The sequence below is a fragment of the Haliotis rufescens genome, unplaced genomic scaffold (assembly GCF_023055435.1).
Source record: "Haliotis rufescens isolate VD_foot unplaced genomic scaffold, xgHalRufe1.0.p SCAF_7, whole genome shotgun sequence".
Lineage (NCBI taxonomy): Eukaryota > Metazoa > Mollusca > Gastropoda > Lepetellida > Haliotidae > Haliotis > Haliotis rufescens.
Window position 1 is genome coordinate 9924587 of NW_025964361.1, and position 18939 is coordinate 9943525.

Here is an 18939-nt window from a genome sequence, read left to right on the forward strand (position 1 = left end):
AAGAGGCCACCAAATGGATCGGGTGGTCAGGGTGGGTGACTTGTTTCACTGCGTATCAGCGCACCCTGACGAGGGGGATCGTTGCTCACAATATCGATCACGGGAATGTCTGGTCCAAACGCGATAATTTACAGGCCGCGATCATATAGTAGGAATATTGTTGAGTGCGGCCTTAAACACCAATTCAGTGTCTGCACCATGGACAACAGAAACATTCATCAGGTCTAAGTTGATATAAACCACATTTATTCAGTCAACAGGGATCGTGTCGTGTACTTGACCACAGCCTCATATAACTTCGCTTAGTGCAGTTGGGCTTATAATCATGCAAGTACAGTTACTTTCATATGGTTTGGAATTATTCAGAAAACGTTTGCAATCGTGCCATGAAAGCGTTATGCTAAGTACAATGTATATTAATATATGTGTACTTTATACATATATACTGAAAAAAGGTCTGAACAAAAATCAACATGTTTTCATTGGATCGGTATATACAGTTCAACCACATTAAACTGGACAGGACCATGCAAAGAAATCTTCCGGGTTTCCAGTTATCCGGATGAACGAATAATAGTTACGGAATGATGTTAATTTGTGTATAGTGTCCCCTCTACAAATATTTTGGATCATGCATTACCACAAAGAAATATGACATGTGAACGAAACATTTTTCTGCTCTTCCCCAGAGAAAAGAGAGTGTTTGTTTCTCAGCAGTCTGTAACAGATATTCCCCTTCCCACCACAAACGTAATGACAGTCACAGCGCTAAAATGCTTCGTGTAACGAGGCTGTTTATATTGTCAACGAACATAATACTTGGCAGTATAGACATGGAATATTTGGCCATTTACACATTTGATATTTGGCAGCATACAAATGAAATATTTGGCAGTATACCCATAAAATATTTGGCCATATACACATGAAATATTTGACAATATACACATGGAATATTTGGCCATATGCACATGAAATATTTGACAGTATACACATGAAATATTTGGCAATATACACATGAAATATTTGGCAGTAAAAACATGAAATATTTGACAGTACATAAGTGACATTTTTGGCAGCGTAAAATATAATATTGGGCATATACACCTGAAATATTTGACAGTATACATATTAAATATTTGGCAGTATACACATGGAATATTTGGCAGTATACCAAATCAGTCGCACTGTCTTCAGTCTCCAATCGAGAAACTAACAACTCCGTCTACAAGTGTCCGTTCATCTGCCGATTCAGAGTCTCTCTCGCCATTGGCTGTCTCGTTCTCGTCTCCATGAATGTCGTCCATCAATTGGTCGGTTGAGAGCACGCTCAATCGCCGCTTCAACCGACTGCTCAATCTTGGAATGTATGCTCTAGGCACTAGGTATGTGGAGAGGTTGAACAGGTCCAGGAAAACCTTGTATCTGTCACTGAAACAAAAGTCTGCTGTCAGCTGCTGTGGTCTTAGTGACCCACCAGACCCATGAAGATCCCGGGTAGAATAGCTCTTGGGCAATAGCTCATGCTTGCCGTAAAAGGCGACTATGCTTGTTGTAAGAGGCGACTAAGGGGATTGGGTGGTCAGACTCGCTGACTTGGTTGATGCATGTCATTGTATCCCAATTGCGTGGATCAATGCTCATGATGTCAACCACTGGATTGTCTGTTCCAGACTCGATTATCGACAGACCGACATCGTATTGCTGTAATATTGCTGAGTGCGGCGTTAAACAACAAACAAACAAACAACTAAACTCACCACGTCAATAGAAGGGGACTAAGTAGATCGCATGGTAGCTTGTTAACTTGGTTGACTGTGTGTCATCGTTCCTCGACGGCATGGTGCGTTGTTTATAATGTTTATTGTTTATTTTATTCATTGCGATGCCTCAATAATTGGACAGGAGATATAATCTATTCATTGGTTCAAGGAAATCTACAGGAGGCCATTTGGAACAAGTAATATTTAGACTCAAGCTATTTGATATTCTGGTGGAGGTACAGAGGTGGTCTGTTGGGTGTGAGTTTAAAAACAATTTGTTCCCGAAAATACTCGAAACAATGATGGAAAGAAAGATTTTACACAAAAGTTAACTGTACGCTGATAAGGAGAACACACAGAATGGCCGCTATTGGTTTGATGTGGCATGTCACGGAAACGTGGATGGAAACAAAATCATATGGATTTCGATATGACCTTTGTGAGCGATTTGATACGTCCCCAAACGACAATTGGTGAAAATCCGTCACATTAAGCTGACACGATATGATCTGACTGTATGAAAATTTGAAAAGTCAGGTTCATCAGTTATGTACTTTTACTCATTAATGCATGTGTCAGAGTTTGATTTTAATAAAATGTCCTGTTGCATATTTGTGTTATTATTTGCAGAATGATTTGCAAAAAGATCAAATGTAACCCTATTTTAAGTATATAAACAAGCATGCTATAGTACCGTTATTACCTTATTGTGGATCGCAAGTACTGATACCCCGAGGACCCTCCGGTGCCGACCTTGCTGCCGATCATACGCTGAACCATCATCACATGATTATCTGAAAAAAACAGTACTCACATTGACTCACACTGATTCACATTGACTCACACTGACTCAAACTAACTCACACTGACTCACATTGACTCACACTGACTCACATCGGTATCTTAATATGACAATTATACTACGAGGACAAAATAGTATGAGTGTATATTGCACCTTTTGCAGTGATATTCCAGAAATATCACGCCGGGACACCAATAATGGGCTTAACCCAGTAGTCGTAAGGGGAATCGAACTCGGCCTATGTGCGTGACGTTCGAACGTTTTATCCAATAAGCTACCCACCGCTCCTGACCTGACAAGGTATAGTTCGTGTTATATATACATGTATGATACATATTGATCAATTATTAATTTATATAACTGATATAGTTGCCATGACGTTTCAAGAGAGTGCAACCCTCAAGCACAATGATAACTGTCAGTTTCGGATGGGTAAAGGTTACGCACCGTCCCTTCTCATTTCCACATACTCTCAAGCACAATGATAACTGTCAGTTTCGGATGGGAAAAGGCTACACACCGTCCTTTCTCATTTCCACATACTCTCAAGCACAATGATAACTGTCAGTTTCGGATGGGTAAAGGTTACACACCGTCCTTTCTCATTTCCACATACTCTCAAGCACAATGATAACTGTCAGTTTCGGATGGGAAAAGGTTACACACCGTCCTTCTCATTTCCACATACTCTCAAGCACAATGATAACTGTCAGTTTCGGATAGGAAAAGGTTACACACCGTCCTTTCTCATTTCCACATACTCTCAAGCACAATGATAACTGTCAGTTTCGGATGGGTGAAGGTTACACACCGTCCTTTCTCATTTCCACATACTCTCAAGCACAATGATAAATGTCAGTTTCGGATGGGTAAAGGTTACACACCGTCCTTTCTCATTTCAACATACTCTCAAGCACAATGATAACTGTCAGTTTCGGTAGGGAAAAGGTTACACACCGTCCTTTCTCATTTCCACATACTCTCAAGCACAATGATAACTGTCAGTTTCGGATGGGTAAAGGTTACACATCGTCCTTTCTCATTTCCACATACTCTCAAGCACAATGATAACTGTCAGTTTCGGATGGGAAAAGGTTATAATAACACACCGTCCTTTCTCATTTCCACATACTCTCAAGCACAATGATAACTGTCAGTTTCGGATGGGAAAAGGTTACACACTGTCCTTTCTCATTTCCACATACTCTCAAGCACAATGATAACTGTCAGTTTCGGATGGGTAAAGGTTATAATAACACACCGTCCTTTCTCATTTCCACATACTCTCAAGCACAATGATAACTGTCAGTTTCGGATGGGAAAAGGTTACACACTGTCCTTTCTCATTTCCACATACTCTCAAGCACAATGATAACTGTCAGTTTCGGATGGGTAAAGGTTACACACCGTCCTTTCTCATTTCCACATACTCTCAAGCACAATGATAACTGTCAGTTTCGGATGGGAAAAGGTTACACACCGTCCTTCTCATTTCCACATACTCTCAAGCACAATGATAACTGTCAGTTTCGGATGGGTAAAGGTTACACATCGTCCTTTCTCATTTCCACATACTATCAAGCACAATGATAACTGTTAGTTTCGGATGGGAAAATGTTACACACCGTCCTTTCTCATTTCCACATACTCTCAAGCACAATGATAACTGTCAGTTTCGGATGGGTAAAGGTTACACACCGTCCTTTCTCATTTCCACATACTCTCAAGCACAATGATAACTGTCAGTTTCGGATGGGAAAAGGTTATAATAACACACCGTCCTTTCTCATTTCCACATACTCTCAAGCACAATGATAACTGTCAGTTTCGGATGGGAAAAGGTTACACACTGTCCTTTCTCATTTCCACATACTCTCAAGCACAATGATAACTGTCAGTTTCGGATGGGAAAAGGTTACACACCGTCCTTTCTCATTTCCACATACTCTCAAGCACAATGATAACTGTCAGTTTCGGATGGGTAAAGGTTATAATAACACACCGTCCTTTCTCATTTCCACATACTCTCAAGCACAATGATAACTGCCAGTTTCGGATGGGAAAAGGTTACACACTGTCCTTTCTCATTTCCACATACTCTCAAGCACAATGATAACTGTCAGTTTCGGATGGGTAAAGGTTACACACCGTCCTTTCTCATTTCCACATACTCTCAAGCACAATGATAACTGTCAGTTTCGGATGGGAAAAGGTTACACACCGTCCTTCTCATTTCCACATACTCTCAAGCACAATGATAACTGTCAGTTTCGGATGGGTAAAGGTTACACATCGTCCTTTCTCATTTCCACATACTATCAAGCACAATGATAACTGTCAGTTTCGGATGGGAAAATGTTACACACCGTTCCTTCTCAATTTCACATACCCTCAACGTGCATGTATGATTTTCAAATATGTGCATCTGCATACTACATTAATCTCTTTTCTTTGTTTCTATATTTGTTACATGACATTATCGTTTTCAGAAACAGTGAAACAATGACTCCGATGCTACAAAAAGTGTGTTCAACATGATGACCAACATTTATAACACCTATCAAAATTCCCATTCATAAGTGCTGTACATTTGGAGATGTAATATTATTCATAAGTTCAGTCTGGAAGACAGTAATCTCATTTTGGTAGATTTTTAATTCACCGTCAACACCTTAACGTTAGATGCAAGAACACAATGTTTTACTGATCACTACTATGAGTCTTGTCATATTTGCAGGTGATGTGAAATTGGGTTTAACGTCGCGTCCAAGATTATTGCACTTATATAGCGACGTGCATGCACGTGCATGTGTGTGTGTGGCTGCTTGTACTAGTCCGGACTGATGCCGATTTATAGTGCCAGCCCATTGAGATGCCATGCCGCAGTTTAACATGAATACCCCACACAGACACAGTATACTGACTCCGAGCCGAGTCTTTGTTTAGCCCCTTAATGCCGAGCGCGGACAGTACCAACAAGTACCATCTTTTAGCGTATTTTGGTATGACGCGTCCGGGGATCGAAGCTCGGACTAACGTTTTGATAACGTTTGTAATTCTTTGGTCAAATCTATTTTTTATTTTTTTGTTTTGCCCGTCCGTTTACACAATACCATTTAAAAACGTTATATGATGCACGTGCCTCATGCGGATTTCGGGTTTAGAATTGGTCTCCAGGAACAATGTATGTCGTAAAAGGCGACTTTTGGATCGGATGGTCGGTGATTTGGTTGATTGTGGGTCATCATGTCCCGAAGACGTGGCGCATGAATATCCATCACTGGTTTGTCTTGTCCAGACTCGATTTATTACAGACCAATAACCTATAGCTGAAATATTGCTGACAATTACGCTATTAAGTTTATATTTTAGGAGATATATAGATAGTGGTGATGAACGTTTTCTTGGTCTAAAAGTTCTCCAGACGTTTTGTAAAACTTACATCTCCATTTCGTCATGAGAGAGTCGATGTCCATTAACAGCGTGATGAGTTTATAGGGCTGGTTGAACCTAGGCTCGTCTCTGTAGAGGGAGATGAACAGCGCCCCTTGGAAGGCTTTGTGGCTTAAACGACGTTCACCTGAAACACGACATGTTGGTAATATCCTAGTCATCTTCTCGAGGCAAGAGAGTTAACTGACTTTAAAAGTCCAGTTTCCACTGGACTTTTATAGTTCGAATAGTTAACTGACTTTAAAAGTCCAGTTTCCACTGGACTTTTATAGTCAGTTAACTCTCTTGCCTCGGGAAGATGTATCCTAATCATCTCAGGATTATTGTTAGGGTAAGAGAGTGATTTGGGTTTGACGCCGCTTTAAACAGTATTTCGGACATATTAAATCATAGGTGAGGTGAGGTGAAATGGGGTTTAACGTCGCGTCCAAGACTATTGCACTTATATAGCGACGTGCATGTACGTGTGTGTGTTTGTACTAGTCCGGACAGATGCCGATTAATAGTGCTAGCTCACTGAGATACGATGCCGCTGTTTAACATGAATACCCCACTCAGACACAGTATACTGACTCCGAGCCGACCAGTCCTTGTTCTAGCCCCTTAATGCCGAGCGCCAGACAGGGTAACAACAAGTACCATCTTTTAACGTATTTTGGTATGACGCGGCCGGGGATCGAACCCCGGACCTTCCGCTCTCCGGGCGGACGCTCTACCACTAGACCACGGAGGCGGTCTATTAAATCATAATGTGGGTGGAAAGTCCGAAGTGATACAGGACTCAGGCATTTACAACTTTGGCGCAATGGACAAGGATACAGCGCTGGAAGGACAACGATCATAATCAGGGCGAGCATGGGATTTGAACCACGACAAACGTGGTAGGTAGGTGATGGGAATAAACACAGTGTATTCTGTCTTGTTAGGCGGTTCGATACCCATGTGCCAATTAAGCATGGAAGATCGTAGATAACGTATAGCTAGGGACGACTTATTGACTGCTAGTGTCAAAGGTGATGTTAATATGCCGAGGAGATTTTTTTACAAAAGAGGACAGGAGTTATTAATATCAACATTTAAAATGCATTTGTAATTTTACGTTTCGGGATGACCGATACGTATACGTATCGACAACTGACGTGTCCCATTTCTCTGTGGGGTTTCCGGGCTAGATGTGATCCGCATGGACGTAAACCAGCCCACGGACAAACAAGCCATACCTCTTTCTCTGTGACCGTTGTAAACAGATTCATCAAATATTGACTGAAAGGAGTCCTGCGAATATAAAAAAATCATTTTATTTATCAAGTAACGTTTTCGCTATTGTTATTGGAATATCAATTTACAAAAGGAGTCAAGTTTGATCAACACGTTTTTTCTGATACTTGATTATGTGACAGGAATGCTACTCTACACATATAAATATGAGACCACTCCCCCCCCTCCCCCCCCCCCCCCCCCCCCCCCCCCCCCCCCCCCCCCCCCCCCCGCGCGCACACAGAGAAAATATCAATTGGTCGCAGCTCTAGGTTCATTTCAGATTCGACGCCACCATTTCATCTGTCCTGCCTCTGACTCCCTGGTTGGTGAGAATAATTTCATTGGACGGCTATATTTAGCGTCTTGCCATTCGAGGGTCTAGTTATGTTAATTTTATTTAATGAATAATTGATGACTGTACCTTTTGTTTCTGGTATTCCTGCATCATGGTCTCCTTCTGCAGCGGATTTACTTCTTCCTGCGGGAAGATGACACTCATTAAAAATGTGTTAGGTTTCCATGATGAGGCGATGGGGGTGAGCCCGGAGTGGTTGAGTGAGTGAGTGAGTGCAGTGTATGAGCACGGACGTACATACATATATGTACGTCTTTGGTATGAGTGAGTGGGTGAGTGAGTGAGTGAGTGAGTGCAGTGTATGAGCACGGACGTACATACATATATGTACGTCTTTGGTATGAGTGAGTGGGTGAGTGAGTGAGTGAGTGAGTGCAGTGTATGAGCACGGACATACATACATATATGTACGTCTTTGGTATGAGTGAGTGGGTTAGTGAGTGAGTGAGTGAGTGAGTGCAGTGTATGAGCACGGACGTACATACATATATGTACGTCTTTGGTATGAGTGAGTGGGTGAGTGAGTGAGTGAGTGAGTGAGTGAGTGAGTGAGTGAGTGAGTGCAGTGTATGAGCACGGACGTACATACATATATGTACGTCTTTGGTATGAGTGAGTGGGTGAGTGAGTGAGTGAGTGCAGTGTATGAGCACGGACGTACATACATATATGTACGTCTTTGGTATGAGTGAGTGAGTGAGTGCAGTGTATGAGCACGGACGTACATACATATATGTACGTCTTTGGTATGAGTGAGTGAGTGAGTGCAGTGTATGAGCACGGACGTACATACATATATGTACGTCTTTGGTATGAGTGAGTGGGTGAGTGAGTGAGTGAGTGAATGAGTGCAGTGTATGAGCACGGACGTACATACATATATGTACGTCTTTGGTATGAGTGAGTGGGTGAGTGAGTGAGTGAGTGAATGAGTGCAGTGTATGAGCACGGACGTACATACATATATGTACGTCTTTGGTATGAGTGAGTGGGTGAGTGAGTGAGTGAGTGAATGAGTGCAGTGTATGAGCACGGACGTACATACATATATGTACGTCTTTGGTATGAGTGAGTGGGTGAGTGAGTGAGTGAGTGAATGAGTGCAGTGTATGAGCACGGACGTACATACATATATGTACGTCTTTGGTATGAGTGAGTGGGTGAGTGAGTGAGTGAGTGAATGAGTGCAGTGTATGAGCACGGACGTACATACATATATGTACGTCTTTGGTATGAGTGAGTGGGTGAGTGAGTGAGTGAGTGAATGAGTGCAGTGTATGAGCACGGACGTACATACATATATGTACGTCTTTGGTATGAGTGAGTGGGTGAGTGAGTGAGTGAGTGAATGAGTGCAGTGTATGAGCACGGACGTACATACATATATGTACGTCTTTGGTATGAGTGAGTGTGTGAGTGAGTGAGTGGGTGGGTGGTGGGTGGGTGGGTGGGTGAGTGAGTGAGTGAGTGAGTGAGTGAGTGAGTGAGTGGGTGGGTGGGTGGGTGGGTGAGTGAGTGAGTGAGTGAGTGAGTGAGTGAGTGAGTGAGTGAGTAAATACAGTGGTTGAGGGATTGCAGTTTATGAGTCAGTGATTCAGATGTGTTGGACGAACCTAAAACCCTCCAATAACACTCTCCCGCCAAACAAGAATAAGATAAATTGTGACAAACATATTAACGAAACCTAAGTAAGCACGTCCTTACAAATTTTCTGCAAGTTGAGTCTTAGAAAGGCATTTAGAAGTGATACACATAAGGGAGAGAACTTTGGATGTCAACTTCTTTATTAGGAGGAACACAACGTTTCGGAGTATATACTTCCCCCTTCTTCGGGTGAATGATGAAAGACTAAGTTGTGTTCCTCCTAATAGTGAGTGAGTGAGTGAGTGAGTGAGTGAGTTTGGTTTAACCCCGCTTTTAACATTATTCCAGTTATATCACGGCGTGTCAGCTTAATGTGGGAGGAGAGCCCGAAGTGATGCTGGTCTCAAACGTTTACCACTTCGCTGAAACCCACGTGCACGGGTATCGTGCTGACAAACCTAGAAACATAATCGGGGCGAACCGGGATTCGAACCCACAATCATAGGTTCCTGGCGTGTCCAAGGGAAGCAACTCTGCACAGCGAATCGCGGCGTCTTGGACGACTGGGCCACTCGTGCCCCCTCCTCCTAAGAAAGACGTTGACATTCAAAATTCTCTTCCTCTGCTTCAAGTTGTTCAAAACAACACTTCACACTTCATAATATAAAACGTCATCCCCTGAGAATTAACAGATTTCTTTTCTCGTGAACGGTACAGTAGCGTGAAAATTGTATGAATGGATAACTGAAAATCAGTGATGACACCAGGTGTTCGCGAAAAGGTAAGCATGTCCTGACCTGTCCGTCCCTGTCTTCACGTAGAAGTCAAATCAGTCTAACAGTCGATTACCCTTCTCACACAGGCTCAAAGCCTCCTTTTAACACAAGGTTATGGTTGCTAGGTCAAACCTAATTGGTCAACAGATTGTTGGGTTTCGCTTTCAGATCATCTAACCTACTACAGAAACATACTACAGTAAACTACGGTTATAACGAACTCAAAGGGACTACTATTTTTAGTTCGTTATAACCGTAGTTCGTTATAAGCATATATACAGCATAGCTACAGCAAATAGTCGGGACTAAAAAGTAAGTTCGTTATATCCGTCAGTTCGTTATAAGCGTGTTCGTTATAACCGTAGTTTACTGTATTAGTAAAGTCAGTTTAACTAAAATATGGCATTGTCATGCTCTAAATATGTCCATGTTAACACAAAATGCTCTCTTAAATAATACAATATTTATTTTTCAAAGATATTATGTCACATTTCTATCTCTGATTGATGATCTTGATCCATATGCCAATACACTGTGTGTGTTTGTACCGTGAAACCCCCTTAATCCGCAAAGCAATGTTCCTGATAAACGTTTCCGGATAACGAATCATGGTATCAAGTGATGTCATCTGTGAACGTTCCCCAGGAGGTATCAGCGGGAGGTGAAGTAAAGTTGGGATTAACGTCACGTTCAGGATTATGCATTTATATAACGACTATATGCATGTATGTGTGTCTGTGTGTGGCTGCTTGTAAGTCAGGACTTATGCTGGTTTGTAGACAAAGCGCTACCCCATTGAAAAAACATGCCGCAGTTTAACATGGATACGCCTCTCAGGCAGCAAATTAACATGGCTATATACGTCATTCGGCCAGTATAATGACTCCGATCCGACCAGTCCTCATTTTATCCCCTTAATGCCGAGCGACAGGCAGGGTAACAACAATTACCATCTCTCCAGGCAGACAGTCTAATCAATAGACCACTAGGTATCGACTAGAAGTTGGAGTGTCCTGATTAACGGGGTCCTGACTAACGAAGTTTCACTCTGTCGGGTTGTTACCTCAGCTGGGGTCATGATGGTATCCTCCAGCCACCGGGACACAGCTTGTTGGAAGACGTTCCAAAAGTTGAAAGTTCGCTCCCCCAAGCCGGGGGTTCTCTCCAGCCAACGCTGTTAAACACAAACATATTAATTAAGTGTTTAAGTGGGTTGAACATGGAGATATGATCGTTTTATGGATAACAAGGGGGCACGGGTGGCCCAGTCGTCTAAGGCGCCGCGATTCGCTGTGCAGAGTTTCGTCCCTTGGGCACTCCAGGAACCTATGATTGTGGGTTCGAATCCCGGTTCGCCCCGATTGTGTTTCTAGATTTGTCAGCACCATACCCGTGCTCGTGTGTCTCACAGAAGTGGTAAACGTCTGAGACCTGCATCACTTCGGGCTTTCCTCCCACATTAAGCTGACACGCCGTGATATAACTGGAATACTGTTAAAAGCGGCGTTAAACCCAACTCACTCACTCACTATGGATAACAATTTAATGCTTGTAACTTTTCAGGACTAATAATTGCCTTTTCATCGGGTTGGGGAGGTCGGGTAGCCTAGTGGTTAAAGCGTTAGCTCGTTACGCCGAAGACCCGGGTTCGATTCTCGACTTGGGCACAATGTGTAAAGCCCATTTCTGGTGTCCCCCGCCGTGATACTGCTTGAATATTGCTAAAAGCGGCGTAAAACCATACTCACTCACTCATACCGACCGCCCCAATAAGATAAGAAAAGGAATGATCAGGATGGACAGTACCTAATCCTTGTCAAATCACATTTCTCCTATCTAGATCGCGATAAAAAGGAAATACGTTCGGTTGTTTTCTTCTCAATATATACACTATGTTTTGTGTATAAACTATATTTAGTAAACGTGTGAATGATACTTTATGCCGCATTAGTTCCAGCTAAATCGAGAGAGCTTGTCAAGTCAATCGACTTACCTCCACCAGTGCCAGTAATGATGGGGACTCCAGCGAATCCTGGAGTTGCCGGATAGACTTGGGGTCGTTGAACACCTTCATGTAATGCTGCTGGTTGTACTTGATGCGGGTGTCCTGGCGGAGATACAACAGGTGTTACCCACAATACAACGTTGTACTTCGACAAGTTATTATAGAAAGTTGGAATCCTGCAAATCTTTACGATGTCGGTTTAGGAACCATGTTTAACAGGCGTAACCAATAATACAAAGTCACATTTCTGCAAATCCTGCAATATAAAAGCTTTCATGCTTTCTTTCCAAGTGTGATTATACAAAGAAGTTATTGAAAATACATCGCAATTACTTCACATTATGTAGTATGTCTGTTTATTTATGTTCAAAGTTATAAATAAATTTTACCAATCATGTGGCGCTCGAGCTCACCTGGTCATAATACCACGTCATTTCGTACACTTTTTCGACAACTTCAGCAATAATTCAGCAATATAAAGGCCACTTTGCCATCCATATATATCATATTGGCTGTCGAATCCGATGTTTAGTTAAATTGTCAATTTGTTACAGACCGCCGTCAAAAAGCTCGAATATTGCTGAGTGTGGCGTTAAATAGAAAACAAACAAACAAACAAGCAAAATAAGTGAATATTAATATATTCCTGTTTAAAGAAGATGCTATCGTACTTCCTTGACGCCCAGCTTATTTTCGATCAACCGGAACTGAAGACTCTGGAACCCGGATGCTGTTGCTAGGTGTGTCCTGCATGGCGACAAAGTATTACATGAAAATAATATTGTTCATCTATAGATCATTCATTTATGATTTGGTTGGTTGGTTGGTTTGTTGTTTAACGCCGCACTCACCAATATTCCAGCTATATGACGGCGGTCTGTAAATAATCGAGTCTGGACCAGACAATCCAGTGATTAATATCATGAGCATCGATCCACACAATTGGGATCGATGACTTGTATCAACCAAGTCAGCGAGCCTGACCACCCGATCCCGTTAGTCGCCTTTTACGACAAGCATAGTCGCCTTTTACGGCAAGTATGGGTTGCCGAAGACCTAATCTACCCCGGAATCTTCACGGGTCTATTTATTTATGAACTTATTCATTCATTGCACTACTCAACGGAACTTAAGGAACACCCGCAGTGTTTATATGACTATAGTTAATCTGTCATGGCTACTGGGTATTGCAACACCACTTTCGGTGTTCTTTACTTGTTTTGAGGAGTATATCATGCGTCATCCTGCATTACCGTAATGTGTATCACAACAGCTTTTCCCTTGATTGTCTTTGTGATATAAAGGACACGTGGGGTCAGTGTTATATATAATTAGCAGTTTGAAAATATATACTTGTAAAGAGTTCAGAATGTGTGTTAGTACAAAATATGGTTGTAAGTCAAACTGGCACGATTGGATGTCGGTAGTTCCGTCTCAGGAGATTGTTGAAGGATTGGATCTCTGACCATTCTCTTCACGGTTGCTCACCTGAACTCAATGAAGTCTAGTGGGGTCATCGTCTCAAGGATTTGGAACTGGTCAACCAGCAGCTGTCAAAAGAGTCATCAAGGCCATTAAGAGATACTCCATTGTCAGCCACAATAAGAGACTGACCGTTTACTTTGTTTGTTTGTTTGTTGTTTAACGCCGCACTCAGCAATATTCCAGCTATATGACGGCGGTCTGGAAATAATCGAGTCGGGACCAGACAATCCAGTGATTGATATCATGAGCATTGACCCACACAAATGGGATACGATAACATGTATCAACCAAGTCAGCGAGCCAGACCACCCGATCTCGTTAGTCGCTTCTTACGACAAGCATAGTCGCCTTTTACGGCAAGCATGGGTTGGTGAAGATCTATTCTACGCGGATCTTCACGGCTGGACCGTGTACTAGTACCGTGGGCTGGTTGGCATGTTATATGGCTGTCTTATATCAGTGACATGTATAATACGTAATATATTGATCACGTCAGCACCTGGTATACAACTGGGACGTGTATCATCTAGATAGGCAAGATGCAAAACGGGGCACTGGTGGCCCAGTCGTCTAAGGAGCCGCGATTCGCTGTGCAGAGTTACGTCCCTTGGGCACGCCAGAAACCTGTGATTTTGGGTTCGAATCCCGGTTCGCCCCGATTATGTTTCTAGGTTTGTCAGCACCATACCCGTGCTCGTGGGTTTCACCGAAGTGGTAAACGTCTGAGACCTGCATCACTTCGGGCTTTCCTCCCACATTAAGCTGACACGCCGCGATATAACTGGAATATTGTTAAAAGCGACGTTAAACCCAACTCACTCACTCACTCACTCACAAGATGCAAAACTGAAACAAGTATTATCTAAAAGTAATAACAATAAAAAATGTACTGATTACACAAGCTATTGCTCATATAACCTGAACCTCGTTAACCTGGACACCCGATATCAGGACGATTTTGTTAAAAACGTCTAATATACAAAGGGTCAATACCATTTGTTTTATAGACGAATTCAATTGGGACGTTCAGGGGTTGCCAGTACAATGAACACATAAGTACAAACATAAGAATCAAGGTTTAAAATGACGTCTTTCTGTTCATGTCTATTACATTTCCAATTTTGACATTGTACGTTTGTCATCTAACCATGCAACCAGTGATGCATAATTAATTTCAAGGAATTTGTCATTGCACCCAAATTCATGAGTAATTGCAGGGTGAAACTTTGTCTGGATGTAAATATTTTGCGCGAAACACTTACTTTACTGTTTGTACATTGTCGTACCTCGTTGTGCATATGCACACCTCGACACCACATTAATCACGGCAATAGTATTAAAATGTAAAATTTTGTCATTAAAGCGAAACAATGCATAAAAATACGATATAATAACCAAGTTGGTAACTATATATGGTATCAGAGCGTATATATGAATATATATGTTGTGTACTACGCGTCTTCAGGTCCGAAATGCGTGGATAGGTGCTCATATTATTAATCATTGGTCGATGTCATATATCTGGACTATTGCTGAATGTTGCGTTTAACACACACACAGTAACAATATCCATCATGTAGAGACGTACAGACGTTTCGAACGGAGCTGTATCTTACCTTGAGGATGAGGACAACACGGTTGAGGCGACTGAGAACAAGGAGTGTCTTGCTCTCATCCATTTGCTGGTGAAAAAACACATACAGTTGTCATAAAGACAAAACTTATGTCAGTATAAAGCTCTAAAATGTTTTTCGTACGAGCCATTATTCTACCCTCAAATCAAAGTTATAAAAGGCGGTGCCCAACTATAGTTTCATTTTTACTGGAATTTTTTAAAACAATTAATGTTTCATTTCATTTTAGCCGGATTATTTTTGAAACAATTAATGTTTCATTTCATTTTTAGCCGGATTGTTTTGAAACAACTTATGTTTCATTTCATTTTAGCCGGATTTTTTAAAAACAATTAATGGACCCAATGTGTTACGTTAATGCTTAATGAAGGATCTTTTTACATTTAATTTTAATGTAAATATGTGTCGTAAATCGAAAGATATTGATGCTGTTAACAGTGTTTGTACCAATTGTGACAGGTGAAGTCGAAGATGAATTCCATGTCTTATTTAAGTGTAACAAGTATTCCAAGTTAAGATCTACATATCTCTCCTTCTTGAATAATGACTATACATCTGAAATGCTAATGATCAATATTATCAACTCACAAAATAAACATGTTATCTTTTCAGTGGCTACTTATATAAAGCGTGTTTTTTCTATCAAATTCAAGAAGATGTAACTTCTGTATATGCACGTGACATCATATTATGAGTTAGTATCAATTGTACTTTAGGCCATATGGCCATAACACTGAATAAACCTGTGTCTGTCTGAAGGATCTTTTTACAATAAAAGCTACATAATACATTTATTTTAAAATGCCAGGCCAAAGAAAATATTCATTTGAACATTGGAGTTGACCAACATATTACACGTTGTCAAAACTTTACCAGGCTTCACAGTTCGTTATATCCACCAGTGCGATATAAGCGTGTTTGTTATTAAGTAGCCTCTTTATAATAACATACATGTATCTTGTCTTTACTGTTATCAAAACGTTACTAGGCTGAAAACAATCGCCGAAACACTGCAAACTTAAGGCCCAGAAAAAAAGTATGACACCTGTGTCAAATACATCCTATCGTATAGCCATTTCTCATTTGTTTCATTTTTAGCCACCATCAAACATAGGTATATACGTTTTTTACCCGGCAATGTATATTTTCACTTTTACCTGGAATTTTTGAAACACAGGACGATTCTGTTTAGAATTCAAGTCATGGAAAATATCCATATAAAACATCCGATATTTCAATGCTACCTATGTGGAATCTTTAATGTGACGTTTATGTAGAGAATAATTAAGCAGTTTGCTTGTGTTTTTTTTTATTTGTATTGAAAATAACAGACACATTGTTTGTTGAATCCGAACAGGTACCAGGAAGGCTTAATATTTTATGGCGTGACTTATTGACATACATGCACGCACACTGGAGATCAGGTTATGAATAACATACATCGAAAAATACCATTAAACGTAGATCTATTTAGCCAGTGGACTTTTCACAAACAGCTTCAGGTTTGGAAAGAGGAAAACTTTACAAGGTTTGCTGAAGTAATTGTTTGTTTTGTGAAGTCAAGTTGAATTGCTGATGTGTTCCGAAAGAGGATTCCTTCAGTGACGTATTAAGGCCACGTGTTACTTCAGATCTTCCAGTCTCTTCGTACGGCTCGATGACTATCTAGGTGCATTTCACGAAAGCCTCTTAGCGACACGGCGCGGTTTTTGAGCCTCTTAACCCCTAGTGCCACGGGGCCATATACAGTCTTTCACGATGCAACCCCCTTAGTGGCCCCGAGATCATCATCATCATCATCATCATCATCATCCAAACATCACGGCTTTAACATCGTCATTCACATTTAGGGGTAGCCTAGTGGTTACAGCGTTCGCTCGACATAAGCCCGGGTTCGACTCCCCACGTGGGTACTAAATGTGCAGCCCATTTCTGCTGTCCTACACCGTGATGTTGCTGGAACATTGTTAAAAGCGGCCTAAAATCATACTCACTCACTATATAGCGATACGGTTTGCGAAAGACGGGGAGTTTAGTAAAGTGGTTACCGCGCTTCTTGGCCTTTTGCTGTCATATTTGAACTTCAAGCAAAAGAGGCCGAAGTATGATTATACACGTAACCATGCATAGTTTTGTATCAGGCAGTCAGTTTTGGTTGTCATTGATTACACTTTGTGACAGTGTTGATAAATTAACCTAACCGTTTCACATATTAATGCAAAAGGAGATTTCAAAAGTGTGGACACCTCTTCAAACGTGAGTCGACGCTATATTGTAAACATATCTTGTTTACTCGACTCTGCTTTATGAAGATATTTTAATTGGATATAGAATATAGATTGCTTTATTATTATTATTATTAATATTATTATATTCAAATGATATTCAAAGACAATAAAGTGCATATAGTTGATTGATTTCGTTTATATTTATCATAATATTTTCTTTTTACTCTCCACTTATCTGATGATAGCGAAATAATATGTTTTTAATTTCTGATTAATTTCTTATTGAATTGTCAAATACTTCTGTGGCATGTGATTACATAATTCGGGATTATCTTAATCACTTTGGCTCCGTAATAAAACTTTGAATTAGGAATGCATGATGTAATCTTAAACTATATGTTCCCTTCATGCTCAAGTTAGCTTGGCAAACATAAAATATAATACACAGTTAATGAAAACCATGTACAAACTTGCAAGTTATATTTTATTATTCCATAATATTTTATTATTCCTTTTTTTTAGAAATAATTCCATTGATTTAATTCATCTACTATTATTATCGAACGCAATCTTTAATTTTATAGCTTTGGAGGAAATGGGAACATTAGCTTTTTAAATTTGCACGAATGAGACACCTGAAGCTTAGATAAGTGGCATGCGGGGTTGCACAACGAAGCGATACTTCTATCACAATGCACCGAGTTTCGAGTGATCGTAAATGGGTTTATACAGTATATTTGCAGCCCAATTTTCAACGAATTTGAAAACACGCTTTCTTAGTCTTGGGTGATAGTAAGTAATTTAACCTCGTTAATTTAGCAAGAAGACAATCCGGTCGGGCATCGCTTAAAACTAAGACCATGTTTTTCTTGGAAAGTTGTCGAAAAAATGTCTGTATGAATTTGGCGTTAACAAAGCGTGTTCGTAAAGCGTCCCTAAAATATACAAATGCCAAATTGAGAAATATTTATGGAATAAAACATTAGGTCACAAACATTGAAAAAGGAATGTGTGGAAGAGAACAGGAGAGACAGATCTAGATGTAGAATTGGAACACCCTGATAAACGCTCTAAAAAAGTGAGACAATTAGAAAAAATATTGTTATGTCTTGTTTTGTTGCTTAAAACATGTCAAAGTTCACATGAAACAAAATGGTCTAAAGAACAAGCGGTTGAGAGCATGAACATATATCCACGCATCCGCAGAACGATGACATCATTTCCATAAAATAAACTAAAGGCACGGGTGGCCCATCCGTTGAAGGCACAACAGAGCCAGAAACCTGTGAACGCGGGTTCTAATCCCTGATTATGTTTCAAGGTTTGTCGGCACCATTCCCGTGCTCCTGGGTTCTACCTAAATGGTCATTGTCTGGGACTTGCATCACCTCGTGCTTTCCTCCCACCTCCCACGCTGTGGTATAACTGATCATAACCAAAATAATGTTCAAAGCGGCGTTAAACCAAGCAAACTTTCCTTATAATGTTTCCCATTCTCCGATAACCTGTACAATATTTCAAAGATTTTTATCGTCACTTGTGGGTGAGCTGGAGGCCGAGAGTCCGTTTGTTCAAGTGAGCGAGTATTGTTTTA

At 40.8% G+C, this 18939-nt stretch overlaps 1 protein-coding gene across 3 annotated transcripts in view; it reads right to left on the bottom strand.

Moving 5' to 3' along the window:
* Window positions 1–220: 220 nt before the first annotated feature.
* The window catches only part of LOC124113219 (tryptophan 2,3-dioxygenase-like), a 48269-nt gene continuing 29550 nt past the window's right edge, over window positions 221–18939 (bottom strand). For all 3 annotated transcript variants that reach the window (XM_048387990.1, XM_048387991.1, XM_048387992.1), the window contains 10 exons: window positions 15100–15165; window positions 13487–13548; window positions 12670–12745; window positions 11987–12100; window positions 11057–11167; window positions 7700–7756; window positions 7239–7293; window positions 6008–6145; window positions 2467–2557; window positions 221–1431 (listed from right to left, as the gene is read on the bottom strand). In XM_048387990.1, coding sequence (XP_048243947.1) covers window positions 1194–1431; window positions 2467–2557; window positions 6008–6145; window positions 7239–7293; window positions 7700–7756; window positions 11057–11167; window positions 11987–12100; window positions 12670–12745; window positions 13487–13548; window positions 15100–15165 — 1008 coding nt within the window. In that variant the 3' untranslated portion in view covers window positions 221–1193. The remainder of the gene's footprint in view (window positions 1432–2466; window positions 2558–6007; window positions 6146–7238; window positions 7294–7699; window positions 7757–11056; window positions 11168–11986; window positions 12101–12669; window positions 12746–13486; window positions 13549–15099; window positions 15166–18939) is intronic.